This window comes from Haliaeetus albicilla, chromosome 17 (genome assembly GCF_947461875.1).
Source record: "Haliaeetus albicilla chromosome 17, bHalAlb1.1, whole genome shotgun sequence".
NCBI classification, from domain to species: Eukaryota; Metazoa; Chordata; class Aves; order Accipitriformes; family Accipitridae; genus Haliaeetus; species Haliaeetus albicilla.
In genome coordinates, this window is record NC_091499.1 from 20,818,137 (window position 1) to 20,842,983 (window position 24,847).

A 24,847-nucleotide genomic window follows, 5' to 3' on the forward strand; every position below is an offset into this window, starting at 1 on the left:
CAATTCATGTTCAAGTGTAATTTACTAGTAAAGGACTGACTGCGGGCAGAATAATGATTAGAGATACTTTATTTTTTACCAATTACATCGATCACTGTTTTTCCACGTGCATGTCCTCCTTCCAATTTCAGAAAGGCCTTTGGAACTTCAGAAAAAGAGAAGACTTGATCAATAACTGGTTGAATCTACAGAATAAAGAAAAAGTGTCACTATATTAGAAATAAAATAATGTATCACCTTCACACTTCAAAACTGTATGAAGAAAGGGGGGAGGTTTCTTTACAGTATTGAGGACAGAAGTTGCCAAATAACGTAGTCACTAGCTTTTAACTTTTTCAGGGACCCCTATGCATGCAAGAAGGTTTTCTGCTGCTCTTTGCCCAAGTTTTGAAACATCTTCACTAGCACAGTTTGGAGCCCTCACCTGGGACTCTTAACAATAAAGTCACATTTAAAAGCTGACACTGTGGTTCAACTTCTTGTTGTCCACGATGATACACTGAGGAAAAGGAAGAACATTTTTTTTTTCTTGTATTTCTCTACTGGTTTTCTTATTAAACCCAAGAATTTTCAAAAGGTCAGATATTTTAAAGATACCTATTAATCTAGTGCCTATCTGCATCAGTACATGCCTCAGTACCCTTAAAAGACTTGGCCACAAATGAAGTACAAAAAAAAAAAAAAGTCCACAAACATTTGTTGCTGAATCATTTAGATACACTTGAAAACTCAGCCACTATGTATTCCAACAGGCATACATCATTAAGCCCAGCTTACATTGGCTGCTATTTTTGGCATTAATTTTGTAGAGTAGCCTTCTGGATTGTTTCAGACTCATTTCTAATAATGAAGGTGAAACTACCCTATTCGCTGTCCCCACTATTAACTAAGGAGCCTGAAAACCCTATGAGCATTTTCTTTAGACAGCATAGTGTACTGACAGAGGCAGAAGAAATCCCAGCTGGTTCTGGAAATTGCTTGTCACTGCTGGTCCAAGGGAAGAGACTTTTTCTATAATCGAGTTCTGAGTCAGCCTTCCAAAGGCCAAAATAAGATCTGTGTACAAAAGTACCTCCCACACCTCTTCCCAAAGATCCTCCCTACCCTGAGGTTGGTCTCTTACCTTGGATCCCCTAACACCAGCCCAATGTTCTTGCATTGATGAACTGATCCTAATCCTCTTATCAGAGGAAAACTAACAGTAGAGGAATCTGCAGGTAGCTCTTGCAGTAATGAAGATTTGAAGTAACAAAGATCCAAACACCCTATTTACTGTGCTAGACAAAGATCTTTGTTATTTGTGTCAATGAAAAAAAATATCTTCAGGCTTTTTCCTCATAGCTGCTACTAGTGCACACAATATCTTGTTGAGTACTCCAGAACTGGTAACTGCCCTCTCCTGGTAGGACATGCATCTCACTAAACAGAAAAGGAGTACAACAGCTAAGGACACAAACAATTTGCCAGCCAAAGGCTTGCTTGCTTGTACCAGAAGGCAAAGGATATGTATTCAGACATATTGGTTAGGAGGTGAACGTGCAGCACTACCAAAGAAAGGTTTTCATATGCACGCATTTTCCAAGCAGAACTGACCACTCAGCACCCTACCCAACAGCACAACAAATGCAATCTGGTAGTTGTCCGTGCTCATGTAGGTCCTCTTCTCAACTTCTTAATTTTCTCTTTATTCATACCCAGTACCTTACATTGAAGTCCATTCCTTGCACTAAAATAACTAGTGTTTTTGCTTCTATGATAACAGTAATCCAAGACATCAATCTAACTATTATGCGACTATCTCCTAATGTTGTCACTAGATTATCCTTTTTATTTTGTCATGGCAAACTTAGCAGTAGTGTGGAACTTTACATGGCAAAAAAGTAGGAGCGAGTGAACCCCCTCCAAAGAAAACGTCAGGATTAGCAGCCAAATCACGATGAGTGCAACTGTGCAAATATATTCACAAAGTGCCTCAAACTTGCCATGCTGCAGGTCTTCCCCATGTTCTGCCAGGACAATCTCTGTAAACAAACCTCTAGCAAAGAGAGTAGTAACACACAGAGGGGAGCCACAAAGATACCATATAGCACTTTCTGCTGCTCAACTGGGGAAGAAAAGTGGGGCATGACCCATCAAGTTCAAGACAAAGTCATGTTTGGTCAGCATCCAGCACGGAACGGAAATGTCGTCTCAGGCATCAGCAAAGTCAGGGACATGGAGCCAGGGCAGCAAAAACACTGAATGAGACAATGGCTTTGGGTAAACTGAGCATCCGAGTAAACTGCAGCAGCTGTAACTATCAGTAGGAGGAAAATGCTGCTGATCAGTAGTGACTGCTTTGAGGAAGACCAACCCTTGCTTTCATAGCAGAAGCTTGGGAAGAACCAACTCGGTAACCTTGTTAAACCAAGCACAAGTGCAGCACTTGTACAAGTACTTATTATTAATGGCAGTTACATACAAAGCTGTGCTTCCATTACAAAAAAAATAATACAGAAACTCAGCCTGCTGGAGCATGCACACAGATGACCATAGCAGCACAAGAGGCTGTGAGGAGGGGAAAAATATTCAGGGAATAAAGTAGTGCAGCAGCACAAGGGATTCCAGGGAAAGGCAGAAGTTCATTTCAGACACGTGCAGCAACTGAGAAAAAATGTACAAGACACTTCAATGTTCTGCTACCTGCAGTTGTTTATTGTAGGCTGCAGCTTATAACCCTGACAGAATTAGGTATGTTAGGTCCTCAGCCTATTAGGTAAAGTTAAAAGCATCGCGTTTGAAAACTGGTGACACAGGGATTCAGAGGAACCCTGAATTCAACCTCACAGTTCAAAACACAGTGTGTGTTGCAGCCACCACACACTCAAAGCCCATCTGCTACATTGATGTAACCTCTAGCTCCATTTAAACGCCGGCTTTAGGCAGTGCTATAGAGAGACATGAATACTAAATTGATGATCTTGACAATCTAGAGCATTAAACATTTTATCTGGCTGGCTGGTCAGCCCCATTGTTTGAATAACCCTGAAAGGGCTGACCGTGTTGCAGCACAGTGATTCACTCAGCCTTTACCATAATCCACTGACTAAGATAAAATTTCTTCCTGTGAACAGACAAACAAGTAGGGGAGCGTCTGCTGTTTGTTGAATGTGTAATAATAAATGGAGATTAACTGGATAATAAAAACACGGCCTATTTACAGCCACACATCAGTTCCTTGCCAGAGGACACCTATTTGTTCAGGGAAAAGGGATTAAACTAAAGTCTGGGAGAGAAAGGATTACACACACACGCATTGAAATGTTTATCTGAAAACAGATTGGGCCTGAAAAGTATTTTCTTCCTCTTCATTCTCTCCAATGCAGTACATACTATAGAAATGAATCTCAGGTCTCTTGAAATGAACTCATGTGTTTGGAAAAATAAAAAGAGTAATTGCTGATGCTGATTAAGGCTATCCTACACAGAGCACAGAAGTGGTATCCCAGCCAGTCCAGCTCTGAACGCAGCAGGCAGTGAACAGGCACTGGCAGGAGTTGACTGGCCAGCAGGAACATGCTCCCACTAATGGCAAATTCAAGCCCACCCTCGGAGGTCCCCATTTCTGTGGTAGCAAGGACACAGTCTGAATTTATCAGGAGAGGACAAGCGAGAACATGAAGGGAATGAAGACGGTTTTGACCCTCATATTAGCAACAAGTCACTCCAGAGAGTGTGGAGCTGCTTCCTGCCGCTGGAGGGAGAGCTAGAGCCTTGAAATTCTCCAGACAGAGCTGAACGAACCTCTGAGGCACTCAGAGCAAGCCTGGTTCAAAGCGGAAAAGAAAAAAAGTCGCCTCACTCCAAGGGCAATGACAGTGCATTGGCTCTCCCCCAGGTTTGTAAAGGATGGCAGAGTCAGAACTGCAGGGCAACCTTGCTTTGCTGAGTGCCCGCCTCCCAGTGCACATACATACCCGACTGACGCCTCCGTCAGTAGCCATGAGTCTCTCATGACTTGTGTGCACGCTTTGGAAAAGACACGTGGGTGTGCACGGAGCAGGAGCTGTGATGTGCTCCACCAGGCATCAAAATCCTCACACGGGCTTGCTGTAATGGAAAAGACCTGCTCGCCATTTTGGCTAGCTGAGTTAGAAGATAAAGGCTGTCTTCCTCGAGAAATAACCGCCATGCCCAAATGCGGTGTAGGGGCACAAATGTACAAATGCAAGGCTTGATGCTCCCCTTTGGCCTTCAGTGAGTCTCCCTTCAATGTCAACAAGAATCATTAGATTGTCAACAAGAACGGTCCCTGTCCTGTAACTAAACATTTAGTTATCCATTCAGTACTTTATTGTCATCTCATGGAAAAAATGCTGGTTTGGGACACTGCTGTTTCTGTCACTTCTTCCCTTTAGCTGAACAACTCCTCTCTGCTGTACTCAAGTTCCATGTTCTTTAGGTCTTAATCCCACCCCTTTCTTCATCCTCGCTTCCCCTTAAAATGGCATGCAACAATGTACGCTGAGCTTCATACTGCCTGCTAACATCGGGTTCTAGGGTCAACCCTCACTGAGGACAAAGATTGAAGTTCTTACTTTCTGGAACAGCTGGCTCTGGTCACACATTGTATGGGTAGCTTTGCAGCTATGCAGTACTATGGTTTTGGTTAACTTGTATTTCAGAGAATATGCACTTTCATCCAAGAGCACATTAAAGGACATCAGGTGCATGATATTTCTGTCCCAAATGCCTAACAGAAGTAAAAATGATCCAACGATCCAGCCTCATACACCCATAAAAAGAATGGTGGTTGCAGTGGTTAAGACATGGCAATGGAAGGCATGTGTCCTGGGGTCTACTCCCACAGTCACCTTACCAACAACTGTATTCCCAGGTTTTGTTTGTTTTTCAAGCCAAGGTACATTCTTTCATATCAAGCCTCTAACACCAGCCCACAGGAACTCGAGTATCATCTACAATTACTAAAATGCTAGAAGATAAACCCCAGTTAAGCAGGCTATCAGGGTATGGTTCCGAGTGTAGAAGAGGCTTAAAAAACCTCTAGTTCATTAATTGGCCCTGGCAGAACAGCTTCTACAGAACGCAATGAAGAGCAGAAAGAAACTGGAACAAGCCCAGAATTGTAGTGTATGCCAGCCTAGCCCAAGCTTAAATCAGTAGAAACGAGGATGATCCTGGGTTTAGTTACCTACTGAACCATGCTGAAAAACTATTAACTAAAGGAAAGAGCAACTCTCTTTTCTAGAATCCCCTAGCAGTAACGTTCATGGTAGCTGTCCTGATACTTATGCTGGTAATTAAAGCAACCCGGGGCAACGCTACCATATAATTAAGACAGGACAAACTTTAGTACAGATATATATATATATGAGTATATATATATTTATATATGAAAGCATATTATACATATTTTATATATATTAGAAGAATAGTCCTGTGTGACCTGCATCTCCCCAGGTCTCAGCAAATTAAACTCACAACAGACAAGAGCTGTCTTGTTGACCCCACATTTCACTGCTGTGCTGGACATAATTCCCTCCTACACTAGGGGACTAGAGCTCAGAACACTAGGACTGCCTTTCTACAGAATATGCAATTACATCAGGCTGAGGCAACACATTTGATTAAATACCTGGTATATGATGAAATTTTTCCAGACCTTATTGTGGATCATGTGAATTTACATATTCAAACCCTATCTCTCCACAGTATGCAAAATTTCCATTAGTCTTCTTCACAGACACTTTATGATGTAATTACACAGCACTTTCATAAAGAGCATAAGCAAGCTACCATGTCCTGGAAGAGGAAGAGCAGATGTGTTTTAATAAAAATCACAGTGGTTTTTTTGGTGGCCACGACAAAATGCAGATAGAGGTTCATTTTGGAACAGGAAGGACTGAGCAGAGCTTTTGGCAACCTCTCCTTGATCAACACCTCTGGGCTCTAGCAAACCAACCTGGCAAGCACAAGCACTGCAACAAGAAAACACAACATTTTAAAAAAAAAAAAAAAAAGTGCAAGCTTTGCAATTTAGCATGGAGAAAGATGGTCATTGGAACGAGTGTGAGTGACTAAAGAAAGTGCGGAGAAGAACTGATCTCTAGTCAATTTAGACATTTAAGTAGAAAATTGCTACCCTAGTGTCCTTTTTCAGATGGAGACCGTCAAGCAGGCACCACCCAAGGGCAAGTCACCTCAGGTACCTTAAGATACCTTAGCACAGCCATAAAAACAAAGACTGGAATTACTGCAGAGAAGGCCACATCTAGAGATGCCAGTTTTGGAGAACGTTCAAGAACTCCATATGTTACATTAGCTGTTTGGTATTCATATAGATGAGAGAAGTCTGCAACAATCGTGCAATAAGGGCCAGGGGAAAAAGTTACTTGCAGAACTGTAACAAGATGAATTGGAAGCAGATCAATACACACCGTTACAATAGAGAGTCAAGAAGCTGTGATAACCTATGTAATGCTAGCAGGAGGAATGTAAGCCATCTTCATGGCCATCCAAACAACCCAAAACCCAAGTAACATCAAAGTGGATGACCACATCCATTTGTGTCATTTACTTCCTGGGTAGCAAAGACTAGCAATACAAAACAAGTGAATTCCACTTATTAACAGGGTATCTCAGAGCAAATCACCAAAGGTGGATAAAGGGCATTAGCCCTCATTAGTAGTTAGAGAAATTATGGTAGCAAAAGGCTAGGTGATTTGTACAGCATTGCTCAGGAAGACAGCAGCAGGGCCAAAGAACAGTCAGCATCCTGTCCTCCAAACCACAACAGCCAGTGCTAAGTCCAAAGCATCCAGTGTCTTCAGCAAAATGTATAACCAACACTACACACAAATTACATTAATATAGGCATGCAGTTGCTTTTTCTTATGTCTGCCTGTGCTGTAACATTTATCTAGAAAGCAAACAACACAGAGAATGATCTATTCATTTCATGATTGGAAACTCTACTTGTCCTTTAGCCTTCCTTCTGCAAAATCAACTTTCACCCATCAGCCCATCTGATGCAACTCTGCTCTGAAGGAAAGAGTATTAAGTCACCAGAAATACTGCACATACACCCCTGCACTGCATTTAAATGGCATTGCATTAAAATTAAAATGAAAATTTAAAATTTCTGTAGGGCTCCACGTTAACCCACGTCCTATCATGGTCCAGCAGGAACATACAACATACTTAGTGCTCCCCCATACAACACTAAGGAGTCTTTTGAGCCTGCCTTCCTCCATCAGGCTTTATAAAAGGCAAAGTGCTCAATTATAAGTTAGAGGCTTTCTATAAGCTTACGTAGTTATATATTTTCACCAAGGACTAAATGGCACATCCATAGAAAAGAGGGAAAACTTAAGCAAGCAGCAAAACCCAAGACTGTCAATGTTAAATGCGCAACACTGACCACAAATACATCAAACTAATTCCTAACAAGCTTTTCGGAGATGATGCTGGCAGCAGAGATCAGTGACAATGCTTCAGCGAACCGTGTGCCAGCAGATCTGTGTCCTGAACTAAAGGCTCTATTGAGTTCAGTTCTCTTTAGATGAGAACCTTGTAATTCACCAGAAACATTCTGCCATGGAAAGGGATCCCCAGCTTCTGACATACGCATCATCAACTCATTTGGTGGAGCCCGCGTTAAGCCAGTCCATACTGGCTCATAATTAACTAGCAGAGTTCAACCCACAACAGGGACTTCTAAGCAGTTTAGAAAGTAGCCAGTATCTCAAAGTTTGGCAAGGAAATAATTGTTTTTCCTCCATGCCCACTACTGTTGCAGCAGCCTCCCAGCCCCTCAGTCTCACAATAGCCTCTTTGCAAGATGTGTGGCTGCAAGGCAGAGAAAGCAGCTCATAAACTGAAACTGGTTTTACAATCCCCAGAAGTGAGCTGCCGTGCAGGTAAATTACAAAAGGAAAATTATTCTCCTTCCTTGCACTACCAGCTCATCAAATCCTCTCCTTCTCCTCCCCATTATAAAAGGCTGTTGAAAGAACCCCTCCTCATAGCTGACGTTCTGCAAATCTCTATTCCTTGCAGCAAAGATCATCCGTGTGAAAAACAAGTATCTTTAAACAAAATGCCTTTTTTGCTTATTCTTCACTCACTAAAGGATTGAGAATCCTTTTGCTTTCACAAAGGAAGATGATGAACTCATCAGAACTAAAAATCTGTGTTGGTGCAAAAGGACTAAAGGAAAAAACACTGACAAATCAATGTGATCTGTAACTGCTTCAGGGGTATGCTCTTCAAAGCTTCACTTACTGTAACATCATCCCTTTAAACCATCAGCTCTTTTTAATTTCCTTCATTTAAATCCCGCCTCATGATATATACTTTCCTGAAAAAAGCCTCTCATTTTCAGGAGCTCTCCAATTGCTCTCCTATTCACACTTCATACAATCTCAAAATTAAGATGTATGTAACAGAAAAGAGGATTCACTGAAATTTCAAAATAACTAAATCTGCATTACTCAAAACTGTATTCACTCAGAACTAAGAAGTTCAACTACATGAGCTCACTTTGCTGGCTTCCCCAAGTCTTCTTGCTACACTTTTATTGCTTTGTGGTGGTTTTTTTTACTTCTCATTTATTCTCTCCTATTCAAACATAAACATTTCTTTTCACTTAGTTATAGGAAATTATGGTAGACTTCCTCCAGTAATTCTTTACTGCCTTTTTTTAAAATACCTACTCTTCTGAATGGATGATCTGCCCACTTAAGAGAACTCTTGTGTCTAGACAATAAAGGTCATAGTCTTACTAACATGTCTAGATGGAACACATCTGGGTCTTATAAAATACTGATGATAGCACAGGTGTTTACAACATTTTACAAAATAGAGTAAAATGCTGCTAGAATAATGACTATGCAGATAAACGGTCTGACATTATGACCTGTTTTTGCACAGAGAATAAAAGACCAAGCAAACATCTTTGTCCTCATTATCATCTTACAACAAAAAGTACATCAAGACATTCATATATGTACGACGTACATTTTAAATGGCATTACAATTCACCTGTCCAGATTATTAGGCAGAGAACACCGATTAAGCCTCATCTCTGTTGCATAAACAGGTGTTTCCCAAGAGGCTTTCATGGGCATATTCTGCATTTGTTTTGCATACAAGGTAGGAGCAGAGCACAAAACAAGTTGTGACTGGCCAAGAATCAGGACAAATGGTAAGAACAAAGACAAGGACATTTCTGTTTCTTAGATGATTATAATTTAGTAGTGTGATTGGATGCAATCACAGGATGAGAAGCATCTTCTAGGGTTTCTTTCTTGACCATGGGATAATGCCTACAGCACTGGACATAATGCAAAGCAGGGTGGTGCAAAGCTGTAGCCAGGAACACACTTCACCACAGCTTATTTGCTGCTGCAGCCTCTGTTTATGAGTAGGTAACTTTCTAGGAAACACAGACTTTCCACTGGCTGTGTCAGCAGCACACTGGTCATAACACAGGAATAGGAGTGGCTGAATTCAGGAAGATTTTTATTCTGATCAGCAGCACTGAAGTGGCGAATAGAAGTAATCAGGCCTTAAGTACAACAGCAATTTATTTACTCTTCGCCAAACTCCAGAACATAAAGCATAGCAAAAAAGGAGATCAACACTCAAAGTTTGAGATCTAAACTTCACTCATATGCACAAATTTTGACCACAAGATGGTCTGACAGTTCACATACTGGAATTACCAGCAGTCATGGCAGACTCTACTTCCTCTTCTGCTTAGGTACCACATAGAAAGATTAACAGCAGTTGTCCATATTCTCTACTGTGGGAATTCTGGCAACATGAAATTATCCAAAAGAGGACATTGCCAGAACCTACAGCACCACGCAATCCAATAAACAGGCAATCAACTGCTCACTCTCAACACACACTTTGTAACAAGCTCATAAACCTGAAAAGATCAGAAAAGCAGTAGTCTATCTGCCACTTCATGCCTTTCCTCCAAGTCCACTAAGAGATTCCTCGAAAGCTTATGAATGCTCACGATATTCCAAGTCACTGAGCTGAATTAGCACAAACATTATACTCTGAAGCACTGAAACAATGAAACACAAGATTCTTGTCACCAGTCTGCCAATGCAGATCATCTATGACCTGCAATAACCTGAATATTCTAGTTCTGTGCACATCATGGGCAGGACTCCTGATCATCCAGGCTAAGCAATTTTGCATATGCAGATACACACAGTCATGTTCATTCTGACCAAATGAACCAAATGAGGCCTCTTAAAATATGTAATTTTCAACACCAGAGTTCATGCTAAATGATTCCCGCTGGCAAAAATAAACAATCACTGGACATTCTTTCCTCATAACTTAGTAAGCTTTGTGTTTTTAAAAACAGGTAGGGTGGAGAGGGAGAAGGCAGAACAGTCTTAAGGATTATGAACTCCTAAATTCCATGCAAAAGGCAGAAGTTAGAAACTGGAGCAAGTCAATTCTTAATTAGGTTTCCTCACTGTTACTCTCGTAACATTTTATTCCCTAATTGTAAACTACAGCATTTTCGAGTCAAAGCAGCACCTTTTTCAGCACAAATACCCAAATAACCATTACTGACATACCTTTCCAGAATCAACTAGTTCTGCTATTTCATCCAAACTTCGGCCACTTGGCATAAAAAATGCCCACCGATAATGGACTCCTTTAAAGAGATGCTGCAAGAAAGATCACAAATATATTAAAAAGTCATGAGAGGAAACTGAAAACAGGAACTAAAATTAATGACAGAAGCACTAAAGAAGTAACTTAAGGAAAAGACATGGAAATTATATGCTAGTGTCTGAAAAAAAGTCACCTAAGCATGTGGATTAAATGTACAGACGAGGATGTTGTATTACCACAATAGGATCAGGGTGAATTTTGTGTCCAATTGCACAAGTCAGCTAGTTGAGAAAAACAACCACCTTGTCTCTGCAGCTAGAAACAGCATTATTTGTTACATAAGAGAGAAATGGTGCTGTATGGGGGTGAAATAAACTCAGCAATGTGACATTTAGAAACTTCCACCTTAGTGTCAGTGATTAAATTTTCCCCCATCACATCTGCCAATGTCATCACCGTCCAATGACGGATGGCAGCTCACACAAAAACCATTTTGGGAAGATCTCACAAGCACAAGTCAAGAGCACCTCCTCTGAGTAAGTCATTACAGGAGTAGGAGCCATTATCTGCCAGAGAGAGGCAATTTTTAATACATGGCATACAATGTTCCCCATCATGGAAACATGAACACTGAGAAATAATATTACATTATTTCTTCCCAGCCTTTTCATTTTGGTTTTGAGCTTTCCTTTGAAAGTATTGATGCAGGACTTAGAATCTCATTCAACCGTGCCATCACAGGAATACCATAGCAACTGCTTGAAAAGCATTCATTTGGAGAGCAAGTACACATGTCGAGAGAAGAAAGAGAAAAGTTCTAAAAAGCCTCACTGATGGGGCCACTGGCAGAATGTTTTAAGATCCACTTAAGAAAACTAGAAAAATCAGTATCACCATCCAGACACATGAACATGAAAGAGATGAAAGACTTTCTAGCCACCCTCAACCACTTTTATTACTCTCTGGTGCTGGAATAGGATGAAGAGAATCAGTCATGGAACAATGTTTTGAGAGAAAGCCTGACCAGCCTAAAGCAAGTAGCAAAATTACCCTCACTTCAATGAGGCAGGGATTTGCTCTGTTTACTATGAAACACTAGCTGTCAGCAGGACTCAGTAGGGAGGCCACATGGAAAAGGCCACAATGAAAAGCACAATAAGGAATCAAAACTTCAAAGCACCCCAAACTACCACATACATCAATCAGCACCACCCCAACATATTTTTTTTTCAAGTGCAAGAAAGAAGGAAAGAATAAAAATGCATATGAAGTATACTTAATGATGTAAGAGGAAAATACAACAGATGCCTCTAGATGAGCCACATGACTAGCATCCAAACCACAAAGGAAGCCACTAGAGTACTACATAATATTAAAGTATATAGGATTTTGTCAAATACCTTTACAGTTTTGGAACCAACGGTGACTCCTGTTTGTAACATGCCATCAGCCACTCCAAGTTTGTCCATATTGATCAGGAAAGGTGTCACTAAGGTAACATACGTTGCTCCTGACCATTTCTTCAGGAGATCTAGAGCCCACTTCTCAGTGGATCCACCAACATTATCTAGGATGAAATCAAATCTGCAGACATGCAAAGAACAGGTTTAAAATCACAACATGGGAAAAATACTTTCATCATAATTAAGCTAATTCATATCAGAAATTGGCTATAGTTTACATTTTTACATGTCACTACAATGCAGTAAAATAATATGCCTGCAAGACAGTGGCAAGAAAGACCCCAAGACTTCAGCTAAATCCCAGCTTTACTGTACAATGGGAGTTAAGTTTACAGGTTCTTGCCCACTCACTGCAGAGCAGACACAGGCTATTTAGGTAACTTAAACTGCACTTAAAACTCCAAAAAGCAGACTCTTAGATGCACAACTACATTCTCTACTTGCTTAAAGCCTTCTAGAGCTCTATCTCTTCAGCGTTCCCACTGAGACTACTGGTGTTCCAGTAGGTCTGGTCCTAGCATTGAAAAATATGGTATGTGCATGTAAAAACTAGTCTGGACTCACACCCTGAGTAGGAACATCTGTACATGCTGTACTCACGTGAAAGTCAGTTCCAGTGGCCAAAGTTACATAAACAAATTATACGTAAACAAATTATTCTGCTAACCCTTATCTCTTCACATCTTTTCCGTGAGCCAATTCTCAGCTTTACTTCTAAAAGTCTTTTGTGACCTCCTTATTTGTTTTGGAGCCATTTTACCTCTACTGACAGCTCTTTTCTTCACATCTACCTATTCAACGTAGAACCTAACAATGCAAAGGGTCTAAAACCTTCCCCCCATGGAATATGCAGCCTCTGGCAACAAGCCACAGTTTCAGCGTTCCTTCTCATTATCCCAGCATGTCAGCCTGTAAAGGCTGAACAGGCAACAGGGAGCTATCCACCTATTCTGTTAGATGCACAGCTCATTCTCATTTTCATCTGTAAATTTCCAGCATTCTCCAGATTGCAACAGATATGCATATACACATACATCTAATCTAAATAACCTACAAATAAGACGAAAAATACTTTATGCAAATTAAATAGAAAAGTTCTTATCTCTGGAAAGACAGTTTTCCTGCCTGTCTTCCAAGGATGTGATTTCATGTTAAAGCTCAGTTGACCTAACAGTTAGCTGCCAACAAGAGAAATTAAAATTATGAAAACTAATGCTCCAGGAAAAACTAGCTCACTATGGGGTCTAAGTGAGTACAACTGAAAATGGAAGGGAAGTAGGAACATCCCTCTCAGTATACCTGACTGATCAGCTTAGCTGTACTGTAAAACTGCACCCTAGGACAGTGCTGGTGGTATCTCCTAAAAAGGGTCACTTGCCAGAATGGGTGTTTAGCATTTAAGATGCTGAATTGCACAAAGGCAAATTTAGCACTGCTTGCAAACTGTGAAGTTAGCTGCTGCATGTCCTGCCCATACAGACAGTGCCGGTACCCTCACAGTTGACCTCAGGCCTGCTGACAATCACACCATAGTTAAAGGGCACATGCCTTCTTAGCACAGTTATCAGTAAGATTCTTTCATAGACTGAACGGCTTCTATTTTCCTTCCCATAAAGTTAACTCAATCTAGTTAAAAAGAGCAGTGTAATTATCATGTTCAAATACAAGTCACAGCAGACTAAGTTTAAACAGTTGGAAAGACTACAAAAGCAAAAAGGACTTCATTTCTAGAGAAAACCCCCATGCTAGTTTAAACATAACTGCTGTGACAAGATAAGTGTGATTGTTTATCAGAGGAAACTGTACCCAACATTACAGAAGAGAAATTTACTCCCAGTTGAGTTGCACAGTGGCTAAAGACCTTCAGGCAAGTCACTTAACTGCTTCATGACATAGTCGTTCCCTCTAGAAGATCAATTTTACTATTTACTAACCTCACAAAGGATTTCTGAGACTTATTTTAATTTATTCATGCTTTGTAAATGCTCCAAGATCCTTGGATGGAAGCTGACAAAACTGTTCAAATCACAGTCATTGAAGAGAAGCATGTGAAAGCGAGCTTGCCTCCACAAGCCCAATTAACTGGCTTAGTCTTACAATGAAATCTGTGCTTGGGATACTCACTTGGCAAACTGCATTCAAAAATAAATTTGCTTTACAAAGTAACGCTTTAGAAGGGGGGGGGGGGGGGGGGGGAACAACAAAAAGAGAGAGTTCTGATAGACTGGAGTCAAGCAATCAAAAGGCAGAAGGTCTGACCATCAACTCCTTCATCTCAGTATTAAGCAACACAAAAACGTACAAGGGTAATGTTTTAAGTTGCTCTTCCAGATTTCCAGATCTGTAATCAATCACATTATCCGCTCCAAGCTTTTTCATCAGTGTGCTGGCATCATGAGAACAAACTGCTGTCACGTCAGCACCCCAGGCCTTCAGTAGCTAAAAACAAGTATAAAAAAAAAAGAAGTCCAAAGTTTAAAATTTAACAAAGTCTCATTATATTTATATAATAAATGAGCACCTTTAGTAGGGAGTGGGGACACTGTGTTCCAACCCAGAATACCTTGTCACACATCCCACAGACAAACAGTGGTTAGAATTTATCAATATTTAAGGAGGTTTTGGGGAGGGAAGAGTTGGTGTGGAGGAAGGAGGATGGTTTTTTAATGCCACTTACAGATGCCAGGTCTCAGGATAAATAAGGCTTCAAATAAAATACTCAGTTTGCCATCTGCATCTGCCAGCTAAATGTATACCAAGAGGTATTGTCCAAGTTACCAATCTACAAAACTGTCACCAGATCAAGCATTAAGTATTTTTAAATTTTTAAAATTAAAATATTTTATATTCCTACCTGCTCATTAAGTATTTCATATATCTATCTCACTGTAAATAGCTTAAATATGAATAACAAGAAAAAAGAAGGAAGTCATCTCTGATGTACCACAGAGAGAATGGCAGGTTGTCTTCTACTCCAAAAGTTATAGCAAAGTAAAGGATTTTTGCTAGTTATTTATCTCTCTTGTAATCTCATTTTTCATTCACAGTAATCTTTTTTACATTTATTCTGGATTAATTAATGTAGTTTACTCAGGATTAATCAGGTAGAAATCACAACTAGTCAGTGGCTAGTCAGCCTTTTGTACTGATCTAATTTAGCCACCTGCTTTATAATGGATCAGGCAAATAGCATACCACTAAAAATTCTCCTGTAAGCCTCTTTAAAACCACTGTGCTTGTGGTCTAGTAACATGGAACGTAGTGATGCAATCACCCAACTTCTATATTTTTTTCCTATTCTCAAGAGAAAGATGTTTCAGCATGAGATGACACCAGTTAGAATCAAAACCCCCCAATTAAGTGAGAGCATGAAAAGAGGATGTTCCACAATTAACGGATCAATAACAGAGCACGATGACTCTCCAAAGTTTAGAGCTACTGGAATAAAGACAGACAAAAGGGCAGCAGGACAAAGACAGTGAGGGAAAGTTAATCTAAGCCACTGTGCTTTACATATACTGCACATAAAAGCCTGGTGCCTCTCATATCATTTGACCACCCACAATACTTATAGTAGACAATACATTCTCCATCAGTTTTTCTACTCATACACCAAGTTCTTTTCATATTTACGGAGTGGAGCTGACTGAAAGATAATGAAAACAGGCTACATATTTCAAGTTACACCAATTCTAGAGATTTCCTGCACCTAAACTGTGAAATGCCATCTTTCACTACCTACACTCATAACTCCTTTCTTTGAAAGGCCCTGCTTCCTACTTTAAACTAATACGATGTAACAAATGGAAAGCAATAAATCTGAATATACTTCACTTCTGGAAATATCAATCAGATCAATCAGACAGATTGATCAGCAGCTTGCTATTTCACTATTCCTTCCCTCAATTCCCTTAATTTATTTTTTTTTTCATATTGAATAGTTTGAAGATGCATCGTGGGCATGCTGGTTTATATTACCTGTACAGCAAATGTACCAACTCCTCCTGAAGCTCCTAATATTAATACTCTGTAAGAGAAAATTAAAATATATTAAATAGTTCTTTAAATAAACTCTATAGTAACTATGTATTCTGATGCTTCTTATACATCTCTAACACCAAATTATTTTAAGCAAAAGATTGTATTTGTCATTCAATGTTACTTAGTGGTTAACTCTTCAGATAGCCAATAATGTGACTTAACATTGCTGATCGTGCTTCCTGTGCCAAGAGCATTATCTCAGCACAGCCAAAGAGACCTCCTCATATGTGCTTTCCACTAAATCCAGGCAGTGGAGCTGTCAGGCAGTAACATTTATCACCCAAACCCCCTGTCCCTGTCCTCACTTTCCCAAACATAATTGCTTAATTTGGGACAAAATCAGTTAAGTCTTTCTGTCTCCCAGACTCCACTGTTGTATCTCCTAAAGAAAAAAAATCTGATTCACCAACATCTTACACAAATTGGTGTTATCCAAGATAAAAAGTACTTTACTATCACATTATTTAGGGAGACTGGGAACTTCAGAATATATGGAACATAATGTTCCCATATTGCATCTATTTATTTATCTATCTAAATATTTATGTAAATACTTATCTAAAAGACAAAAATAGAATTAAGTAGCCTCACCATAAACTAGTTCAAGTTCTATTAAATTAAGATAACTGCCTTTTTCTTTAGAAAAAAAGACAGTAGAATTTTTCTAGTTCAGTACATCTCAATAAGACCCTGTAAATGCCAGGTTGTGGAAACTGGCACACAAACAAGAAAATGAATGAATATATTACCAAATTATTAACAAATGAGAGTTCATTTTAACTGAACACGGTACACTAAATTTCATAAAAATGAATGCAAGTGTAGTTGTGTGAGAATCTTACTGCTAGCAGCCTAATCACTGTTCAAAAATTTCAGCTGGATATTTTATTACATAACTGAACTTCAGAAAGTGAATTAGTAAGAAAGCCTTGCTGCTGAAGTTACAAACAGTGCTTGGACTTTGGACCCATTTGCTAATTCTATGACAAAAGTAAGACCCAAGATGAAGCCTTGGCATAGGATTGGGGAACATCATGTTTCTTAGAACTTCTGTTTGCCAGAAAAATTTCAGTACCTTCAGAAGCTGGTGATGTTCCTGTTTTAAATCTCACTGTGCTGGATGTTGAAGGAAATTGCTTTTTACAGTGCAAAATTGTACTACACAATTTGGAGTCTCAGTTTACAAAAATTGTTTGAAGTAACCTAAGAGACTTGGCTTTGGTCACAGTATCCATTTTAAAATGCTTCCTCTTTTGTAACTGATCAGATTCCGTTCCCTCTTATTTCACTGATCCAAGCTGCATAATTCAGATTAGGAATTCAAAACCACAATGCCTGCAGCTTTTAAATTTGCCAAAAAGTACTTATCCTCAGAACCATGCTTCTAACGACAGATGCCTGAAGCAACATTCATATTTATATTTTATTATACTTGAAAAGGCTCAGGGATGCTACACTCAAGATACTGGGTTAAGCCCATCTTTATCCTTACAAAGGACAGTCACAATTAAATCCTTTCAAAAAAACCTTGTCTAACTGCCTTTCCAATCTTACTCCTTGCTTAAAGGGCATTTCTTCCACTACAAATTTTGGAGAAAGATGTCGTTTTGAAACGTACATTTTGCTCAAGGATTTAAGTAACATTTTTGGTTTTAAGGAGGTGCTTGGCTAGGACTTTTATTTTCCCCTTCAGTAAAAGCCCTTGAGATTCTTCAGTAGAAATACTTTCCAGATTTGTTTTCTTCCTATGTTACATGGGCTATTTTCTACCAAACCTTCTAATTATTAAAACTCTCTCCACACACTGTGACTTCAAGAAAGCTCTTCGCTTCAGAGACAAACTGTCTGCACAGGAGATCCATGTGCCACAGCTCAACAGATGAGCATTTTTACAGCACTGAGGACAGCAAGACACGTTGTTTTGCACAACACAAGGAAGCGGGGAAGCATTTGAAGGCACAGGACCTGTTAGGATGGTACTGAAGGACCACAGATCATGGAAAGTGCTAAAGCAGGCAGAGTTTTGTTTGCATTGTCTCATGAAAACACAGCCTGGAGAAAACATATCGGAGAAACTAACCGTTTCACTGCAAAGGTGAGCTCAGGAGTAAACTAACATACAAGCATGTGCACGAGGGAACAAACTAACAAATTATTCGACCTGAACAGCGATCAAAGAGAACCCAATTCTCTCAAAAGAACAAAACAAACGTTCATACCCCATGCTTTGCTCCCTTCTGACAAAGGCACATTAATTCAAGCCAGCATTCACCAAGCCCCACAAGGCTCTAGCGGTTCGAATGATCAGAGAGTCAGCAGATCTCTCCAGATGAGCATACTGTGGGATTTGGGAGTTTACCCTTCTCCCTGGGCCCTGCTTGGAACTATGGTGTGGTCAGAAACTAGCATCAGGGAGCCAGGACCTGTTTCAGCTGTGTCCCCCCCCTGCAAAAGACACAGGGGGTGGGGAGCGGGTGTACAGATCAAGGACTAACATTTTCTCCAGATTATAAACAACTAGCAATTTTCAGTGACTCAGCTGCATGCCAAATAAAAAATATTATAGTTACTGAATAAATATATCAATTTTTTATATATATAAAATTAAATTCCATTTGATTATGCCAAGAAGATATCCCTAATAGATCTATTCCTGTATCAAGGAGCATTTACCCTATCAAGAAGTTTTACAACCTACACTCACTTTGTACTTCTTAACAGATAAAATGATGAAGTAACACACAGACTTTGAAAAAAAAATATTTTCTTGGGGTATTATATTATTCAAATTTTCATTGTAACATTATAAACCAGGAGTGTATGTTTAATAGCTTACAGTAACAGAATCTGGCATCTCTCCCCAGCATACTGAAACATATAAAATATTGACTGTATTTACATAAAAGACCTTTACTTAATATTAACATAAACGTTTTCAAGAACTTCTCAAATTGTCAGGTTTGTTTTTATCATGCTTTTTGTGAATACAGCAAGCAAGATATTTAACAGCTATTGTTGAACAAGCATATCCCCTTTCTACTAAAACTGGACGCTGGCACATATAAGCAGCTCTCCAGGTTTTATCCACAGAGAACTCCAAAACAACAGAGTCATTCTGAACATTCTGGATAACAAGAATGTTCACTTTTAGCTTGTGCAAGAATATTGACATAAATTATGGTGGTATAGGATAAAAATTATGGAGAAATGACTGGAGTTATAGTGAAGCAGGAGACATGGTGAACAACGTAAGCACACTTCAGGTAACTTGTAAAAACAAAATCTGTGAAAGTGTGTGCAGATGCAGTAGATACTCCTGTCAGATCAACATACGGTCAGATGTTGGACTGTTAGCGAGTATTTCTGGTTAGCCCACCCTTCCACCTTAAAGAGGCAAAGAAAACAATACACACCAATAGAAAAATCTCGCTGTTTCTAAGATGTCTTAACACTGCAATAAAGTGTCAGTGAAGTAGGTTTCATGAAGCAATACAGCTGCTCTTTCAAAATAAGACACACTCTTGGGTATATATACACCCTTCTATATAGCTATTTACATACACCTACAGGAGAAAAAAACACCAACATAAAATCACATATGTAGACAACTTCTTACCAAACATATTAAATTATTTCAAGAAATTAAGAAACATTATGTAAATTCTTGTTTTTGAAATTATTGCCTTGAGAGAGTAACGTAAAGTTCATGGTATATACTTTCACACAGCCCCTTCAATGCCATTTATGTATTTTCCTACAAGAAATTTCTCAGGGAAAAAAAAAATCTACCATCACGTAAGTCATTCTCTGCTGTTTTTACAGTTCAAAACTTCTAGCTGGGAAACATAATGACTTTATAAGTACATTAAAATTTTTTTGCTGACAGAGTAATTAAATATTTGGAACATAAAAGTAAATGTTAAATGTAAAGACATGATATAAATACAGTTTGAATTTCACTTTTAACAATCTAAACACCTGAAGATTGGAAAGATACTTTAAACAAGGCTAGCCTATCAACATATCTTTAGGTTAATTCTATTTACATGTGAAAGTTAAGATAATAAAAAAGTCTAAATACTGAAAAATAAAAAGGAAGGCAACATATCTAGAATTTTACCGCTAGCTAGAAGTTAATTTCAATGACATCTCTTTGAAATTGCTTTAAATTTTGCAATTTCATTTTCTCAAAACATTATCTTTAGAACAAGCAATTACTTTATATTTTCATGATGAAATTTACCACGACATATGAACAAGCACTCACTCAATTACCTTCTAAAGACGTGGGTGAAGAATTTCAATACATCTAGTGTCTTTTGCAATGTGTTGCATTACAACAGTAACGCCCAAGATAAGAGGAGGTCAGGCATCTAGACTCCTACTGCCCAATAATTACTTTATGACCTAAATTTTTGGTGCAGCATAGTAATTTTAATGATTATTTTTCAATTCCAGTATTTTTACTTTTGTCCTTCTTTCCATTCTGAACATTTTGCTATCTATTTACACAAACATCCAAAGGCCAAAGTAACAGCAAATTTCAATTATCAGGAGAAAAATGGTATCTGCTCCAATCTTTCAATGCATTTTTTCCTCTTCTGTCCTCCATCTGCCATTGTCAGATTAACAGGTTGATAAACAAAGCCAATTTTTCTCTTTGATTTGGCTGCTCGTCTTGCACGTTTTCCTCTTCTCTTCTGCATTCCTGACCTCATCAAAGTTCTGGCCTACAGGTCAAATGACACCCAGTCACCTGCTCTTTTTTTTCTAAAAAGCTGGAAAACCAGTCTGTTCCAAATGGCCCACGCATGCAGGAACTGCGTGAACCACACCTCTGTGGCTGAGAAGGCCTTTTGTGAGTTGCCAAAGTAACTCAGAAAGAGGATGTTACATTTGGATAGCTGTCCTAGCAGGCAGAAAGGCAAAGTCCCTATAAATTCCTAGAGATACCATCCTTAAATTCTCTATATAGTCCTATGCATTAGATATACATTGGACTACCTCTATATAGTCACTATATAGAGGAAGTGAGCAGCAAGTGACGAGGTACACTTCAGTTAGGGTCCTCATCTGAGCCTCCCTCTAAAGAAGCCTCTCTCAGCAGCTGTGTTGATCAAACCTAGCACCTTCAAGCCAGCTGGTCTTTGTGAATGTCATGGTGTAACAGCCTTCATCACTGTTGGACATGTCTTAGAAGCAGCTCATCAGTATAAAAATGGAACACTAAGTTTTAGCACCAGAACTATTTACTTACCTTTTCCCACTGCAATTACTTTGGTTCAGTCCTCCAACTTGGTTAACTGCAGACCAGGCTGTGAGACCTACATATGGTAAGGAGGCAGCTTCTGTGTGACTGAGACACTTTGGCTTAAAAGACACCTGAAATAAAAGCAATCATATCTAACTCACACAGCAGATCCTATGTGACACTGAAATATTTACACAGGCTTTACTGAACTGCAGATCATGTATTCCACATTTTCAACTGTCTTCGTAACTAGCTGGAGTCTAAATCAATCCAAGCACCAAGAAACATACAGTTACTTAGACACCAAAGAAAAAAAAAAAGCCAGTCTTTACGATTTTGGGGTTTTGCCCGTTAGCCACGTTTTTGAAAGTTTACCTCGTTTCCACTAGCCACCACAAATTCTGACAGAGTGCCCTGTTTCCATGGAGGAATTGCTGCCCACACCTAAAACCAAACAGAAAGCAACTATCAATTTTTGTGACTTTGCACATGACTGTACCTACACAGAAAAGTTTTCTTCATTGAAGAAATCTTTTTTCCAATTTACAGAATGTCTTCTCTATTGCTTATCAGAACCAGTTTAGCTTACTCTTTACACACAAAAAAAATCACAAGACTGACTAAATGAAGGACTGCAGAGCTTTGTAAGTAAACTGTACCATACTGTGTGTGTATAAGACATAATTTTTCAAAAAACCCGAACTACTTCCATGCCAGGAAAGCCCAGATTGGAGGGGATGGGGCTGGGAGGAATCAGAATTTGCTATACTAAAACTGTTGAAATTTGAAAGCAGCTAGTGAAGGTGAAAGCAAACAATACCAGTATTTATGTGGGGAATCACAAAGAGGTTCTTGGGTTGTGCAAGAGCTCCTATCCTAAGTTATTGAAGAAAAAAGACCAACTAATCCCTTTCTGTTAGAATTCTATCTTCAGTCAAAAATGAAGCAGCATCTTGAGAGTGCACTTATAAATAAATAAATCCCTCTCTTGCTACCACTGAAATGGATCAAAAGTTAAAAAACAGAAGGGAAACTTGCAGAAGCAAGTCTGGGAAAGACCATGTTTTTCAGAGAAAAAAAGTAGGGAAGAAAGCATTCTAGGAATTTACTGCCAGATAGTTCTCATTCAGAGTGCAACAACATAAAACCAAAAAATTTCTTAAGAGGGAAACAAAAGCTGAACATCTCACAGTATATTTTAACTATATATTTTAGAACAAAAGAGATTGGTGGTATCACCTCATCTCCAGGTTTGAAATAAGACACGCTCAGTCCGCATTCCATAACAACACCAGAGACATCTCGACCAAGTGTTAGTGGAAATTCAGTCTCTGTGGTTTTGAGTTTCAGGGGATCCCGCTTCATATTCAATGCGGTTGCACCATAACCACCTGCAAAACATGAAAATAACCATGACGTACCATAATGAGTTTTCATTTATAAACTGGACAATTCCAATCAGAAAGCATTGTCTGTACCTAATGTGCCTCATTTCTGTTATAACTTAAGCATGCAAAAAATCTTCAGTATTTTATACTTTCACAGATTTTAGAAAGAAAGAGTAAACCTCATTCTGGCTTATTTGTCCATGAAATGGCTCTCCATTATAAAAATATTTAGTATGTGATAACAATATCAGAAATTCTATGAAGTCCGCTGGAAACGCTCCATTTTCCAACAGCATCATGTAGCTACAAATCCAAAAGAACTCCAAGCTTTTCATTTGTCTTTTCAGATAAAGTACTGTAAAAAGCAACATGAACATCACTGTAAAAAAATATTAAGGCACACCTCCTAAGATGAGTAACCTGAGCTTCTATTCAGTAAGCAACAGCTAAATGGTGTGAACTCTCAGAATTACCCATCTAATAACTCTGCTCAGCCTAAAAAAAGTTTGCGTTTGGGCGTGTATGCCCTTTTGAGTGTTTGGACAAGTCTGCCTTGGTGCCCTGTTATGCTAGAAAGTGTTCTGATACTGAAAAGAAAAGAAACAGACACAAAAGCAGGCACCTGAAAAGTAGGATGAAAATGTATTTTCTTCCAAATACTTTTACACTGACTCAAAATACTAGTTGCAGCCCAGCAGTTCAAGCGGGTCATTCAACAGCAATCCTCAGACAGCAAGTGTCCCATAATCAAACCCACAACCATACACAAAGATTTTTTTTTTTAATTAATTAATTTATTAGAGACCCAAACCACAAATTACAGCTCTGTAGGCAGGCTTCCTACAGATATCTCTGCATGTGCTACTGAGTCTGATTTGATAGGCAAGATCACTTCTCAACATGAAATATAAGGTCTTCTACTACCACAGCTTCCTCCATGTGTTCTGAACCTTGAAACCGAGGAAAAAATCTGATTAAAACGTGTCAAATACAAAGAGTTGGTCAGTGAAAGAAAGATACAGACTTCCCGGGCAAGATGACAGCAGGTACCCAGAAGCCAGTTCAGGAAGAAGGAACAACATGGTTTGGATCAGGTCGCACGTGCCGACTTTGCGGCCACTTTGACCTTCAGCCCCGTTCACCTCAAAGAGGTAGGAGAATCCAGCACCTCTCGGGGGAACGCTGCTCCTGGGAAGGGCGAGTACCACCACCCAGACGGTGGGGACGGGGGAGAAGGCCACGAAATAAACCCCACCTCGGGTACGTTACTAACGAAAGTAAGCTGACCGGGGAGCCGCAAGCCGGCGGAGGACGGCGATCAGTCACTGGGATTAAAAGCTTACCCCCGCAACGCGCACTCTCGCCTTCCGAAAGGCAATGGCTTTTTGTACCGTTCTCCCCCAAGAACGTGAAAAAGAAATAAGTTCCGGAGAGGCGGTTTCCCACAGGGCTCAGGCCAACCCCTGCCTCGGGGAAGGGGGACCCTCTCGACGCTGCCGAGACCGGTGCCTGCCGGGCCGGGCCGGGCCGCTGCCGAGGTCTGTACGGCGGGGGTCGCCGGGGGACAGGCGGCAGCCGCAGCCCGAGCACACCGTGCCCTGCCATCATCACGCCGGCCCGGCCCCGGCCGCTCGGGCTCGGCACTTACTTCTCATGCTAAGGTCGATGGGGTTCAGGCTTGCGGCGTGAACCTTAATGATGACCTCGTTCGGGAAGTGTATGGTGGGGAACACCATGTCCCTGGTGAAGCGCAGCACGTCGTTGCGGCCGTACCGGTCTATGACCCAGGAGGGCATGGCGCACCGCGCCCGCGGAGAGGCGCGGAGGCCGCGGACCGGCGGCTGCCCGCCCGCCCGCACCGCCCCGCGCAGCGCCCGCCCGCTCGCCGCCCCCCGCGACAGCATGGCCGGGGGAGCCGGGCCGGGCCGCGCAGCCGGCGCCCCGCGGGATCGGGCTGGGACGCGGCGCTCACCGCTCGCCTACCGCGTTCAGTCCCGCAGGCCCGGGCCGGGCCGGCCCGCCTGCCTGCCTACCCTCCTCCCTCGCCCCGGCGGCGC

The 24,847-nt window shown here is 40.3% G+C and overlaps 1 protein-coding gene across 2 annotated transcripts; it reads right to left on the reverse strand.

Moving 5' to 3' along the window:
• Positions 1 to 51: 51 nt before the first annotated feature.
• On the reverse strand, positions 52 to 24,810 carry RTN4IP1 (reticulon 4 interacting protein 1). 2 transcript variants are annotated; one of them, XM_069804972.1, is made up of 9 exons: positions 24,439 to 24,808; positions 22,642 to 22,793; positions 21,778 to 21,846; positions 21,409 to 21,533; positions 16,089 to 16,137; positions 14,413 to 14,549; positions 12,048 to 12,231; positions 10,608 to 10,700; positions 52 to 185 (listed from the first exon to the last, which is right to left on the reverse strand). In XM_069804972.1, exons 1-9 carry the CDS (start codon positions 24,692 to 24,694, stop codon positions 69 to 71), a joined length of 1,182 nt encoding a protein of 393 aa, XP_069661073.1. In that variant the 5' UTR covers positions 24,695 to 24,808; the 3' UTR covers positions 52 to 68. The 2 variants fall into 2 exon arrangements, with proteins under 2 accessions (XP_069661073.1, XP_069661074.1); XM_069804973.1 differs by lacking the exon at positions 52 to 185 and adding an exon at positions 212 to 499 and having other exon boundaries at positions 24,439 to 24,810.
• Between the last annotated feature and the right edge of the window lie 37 nt (positions 24,811 to 24,847).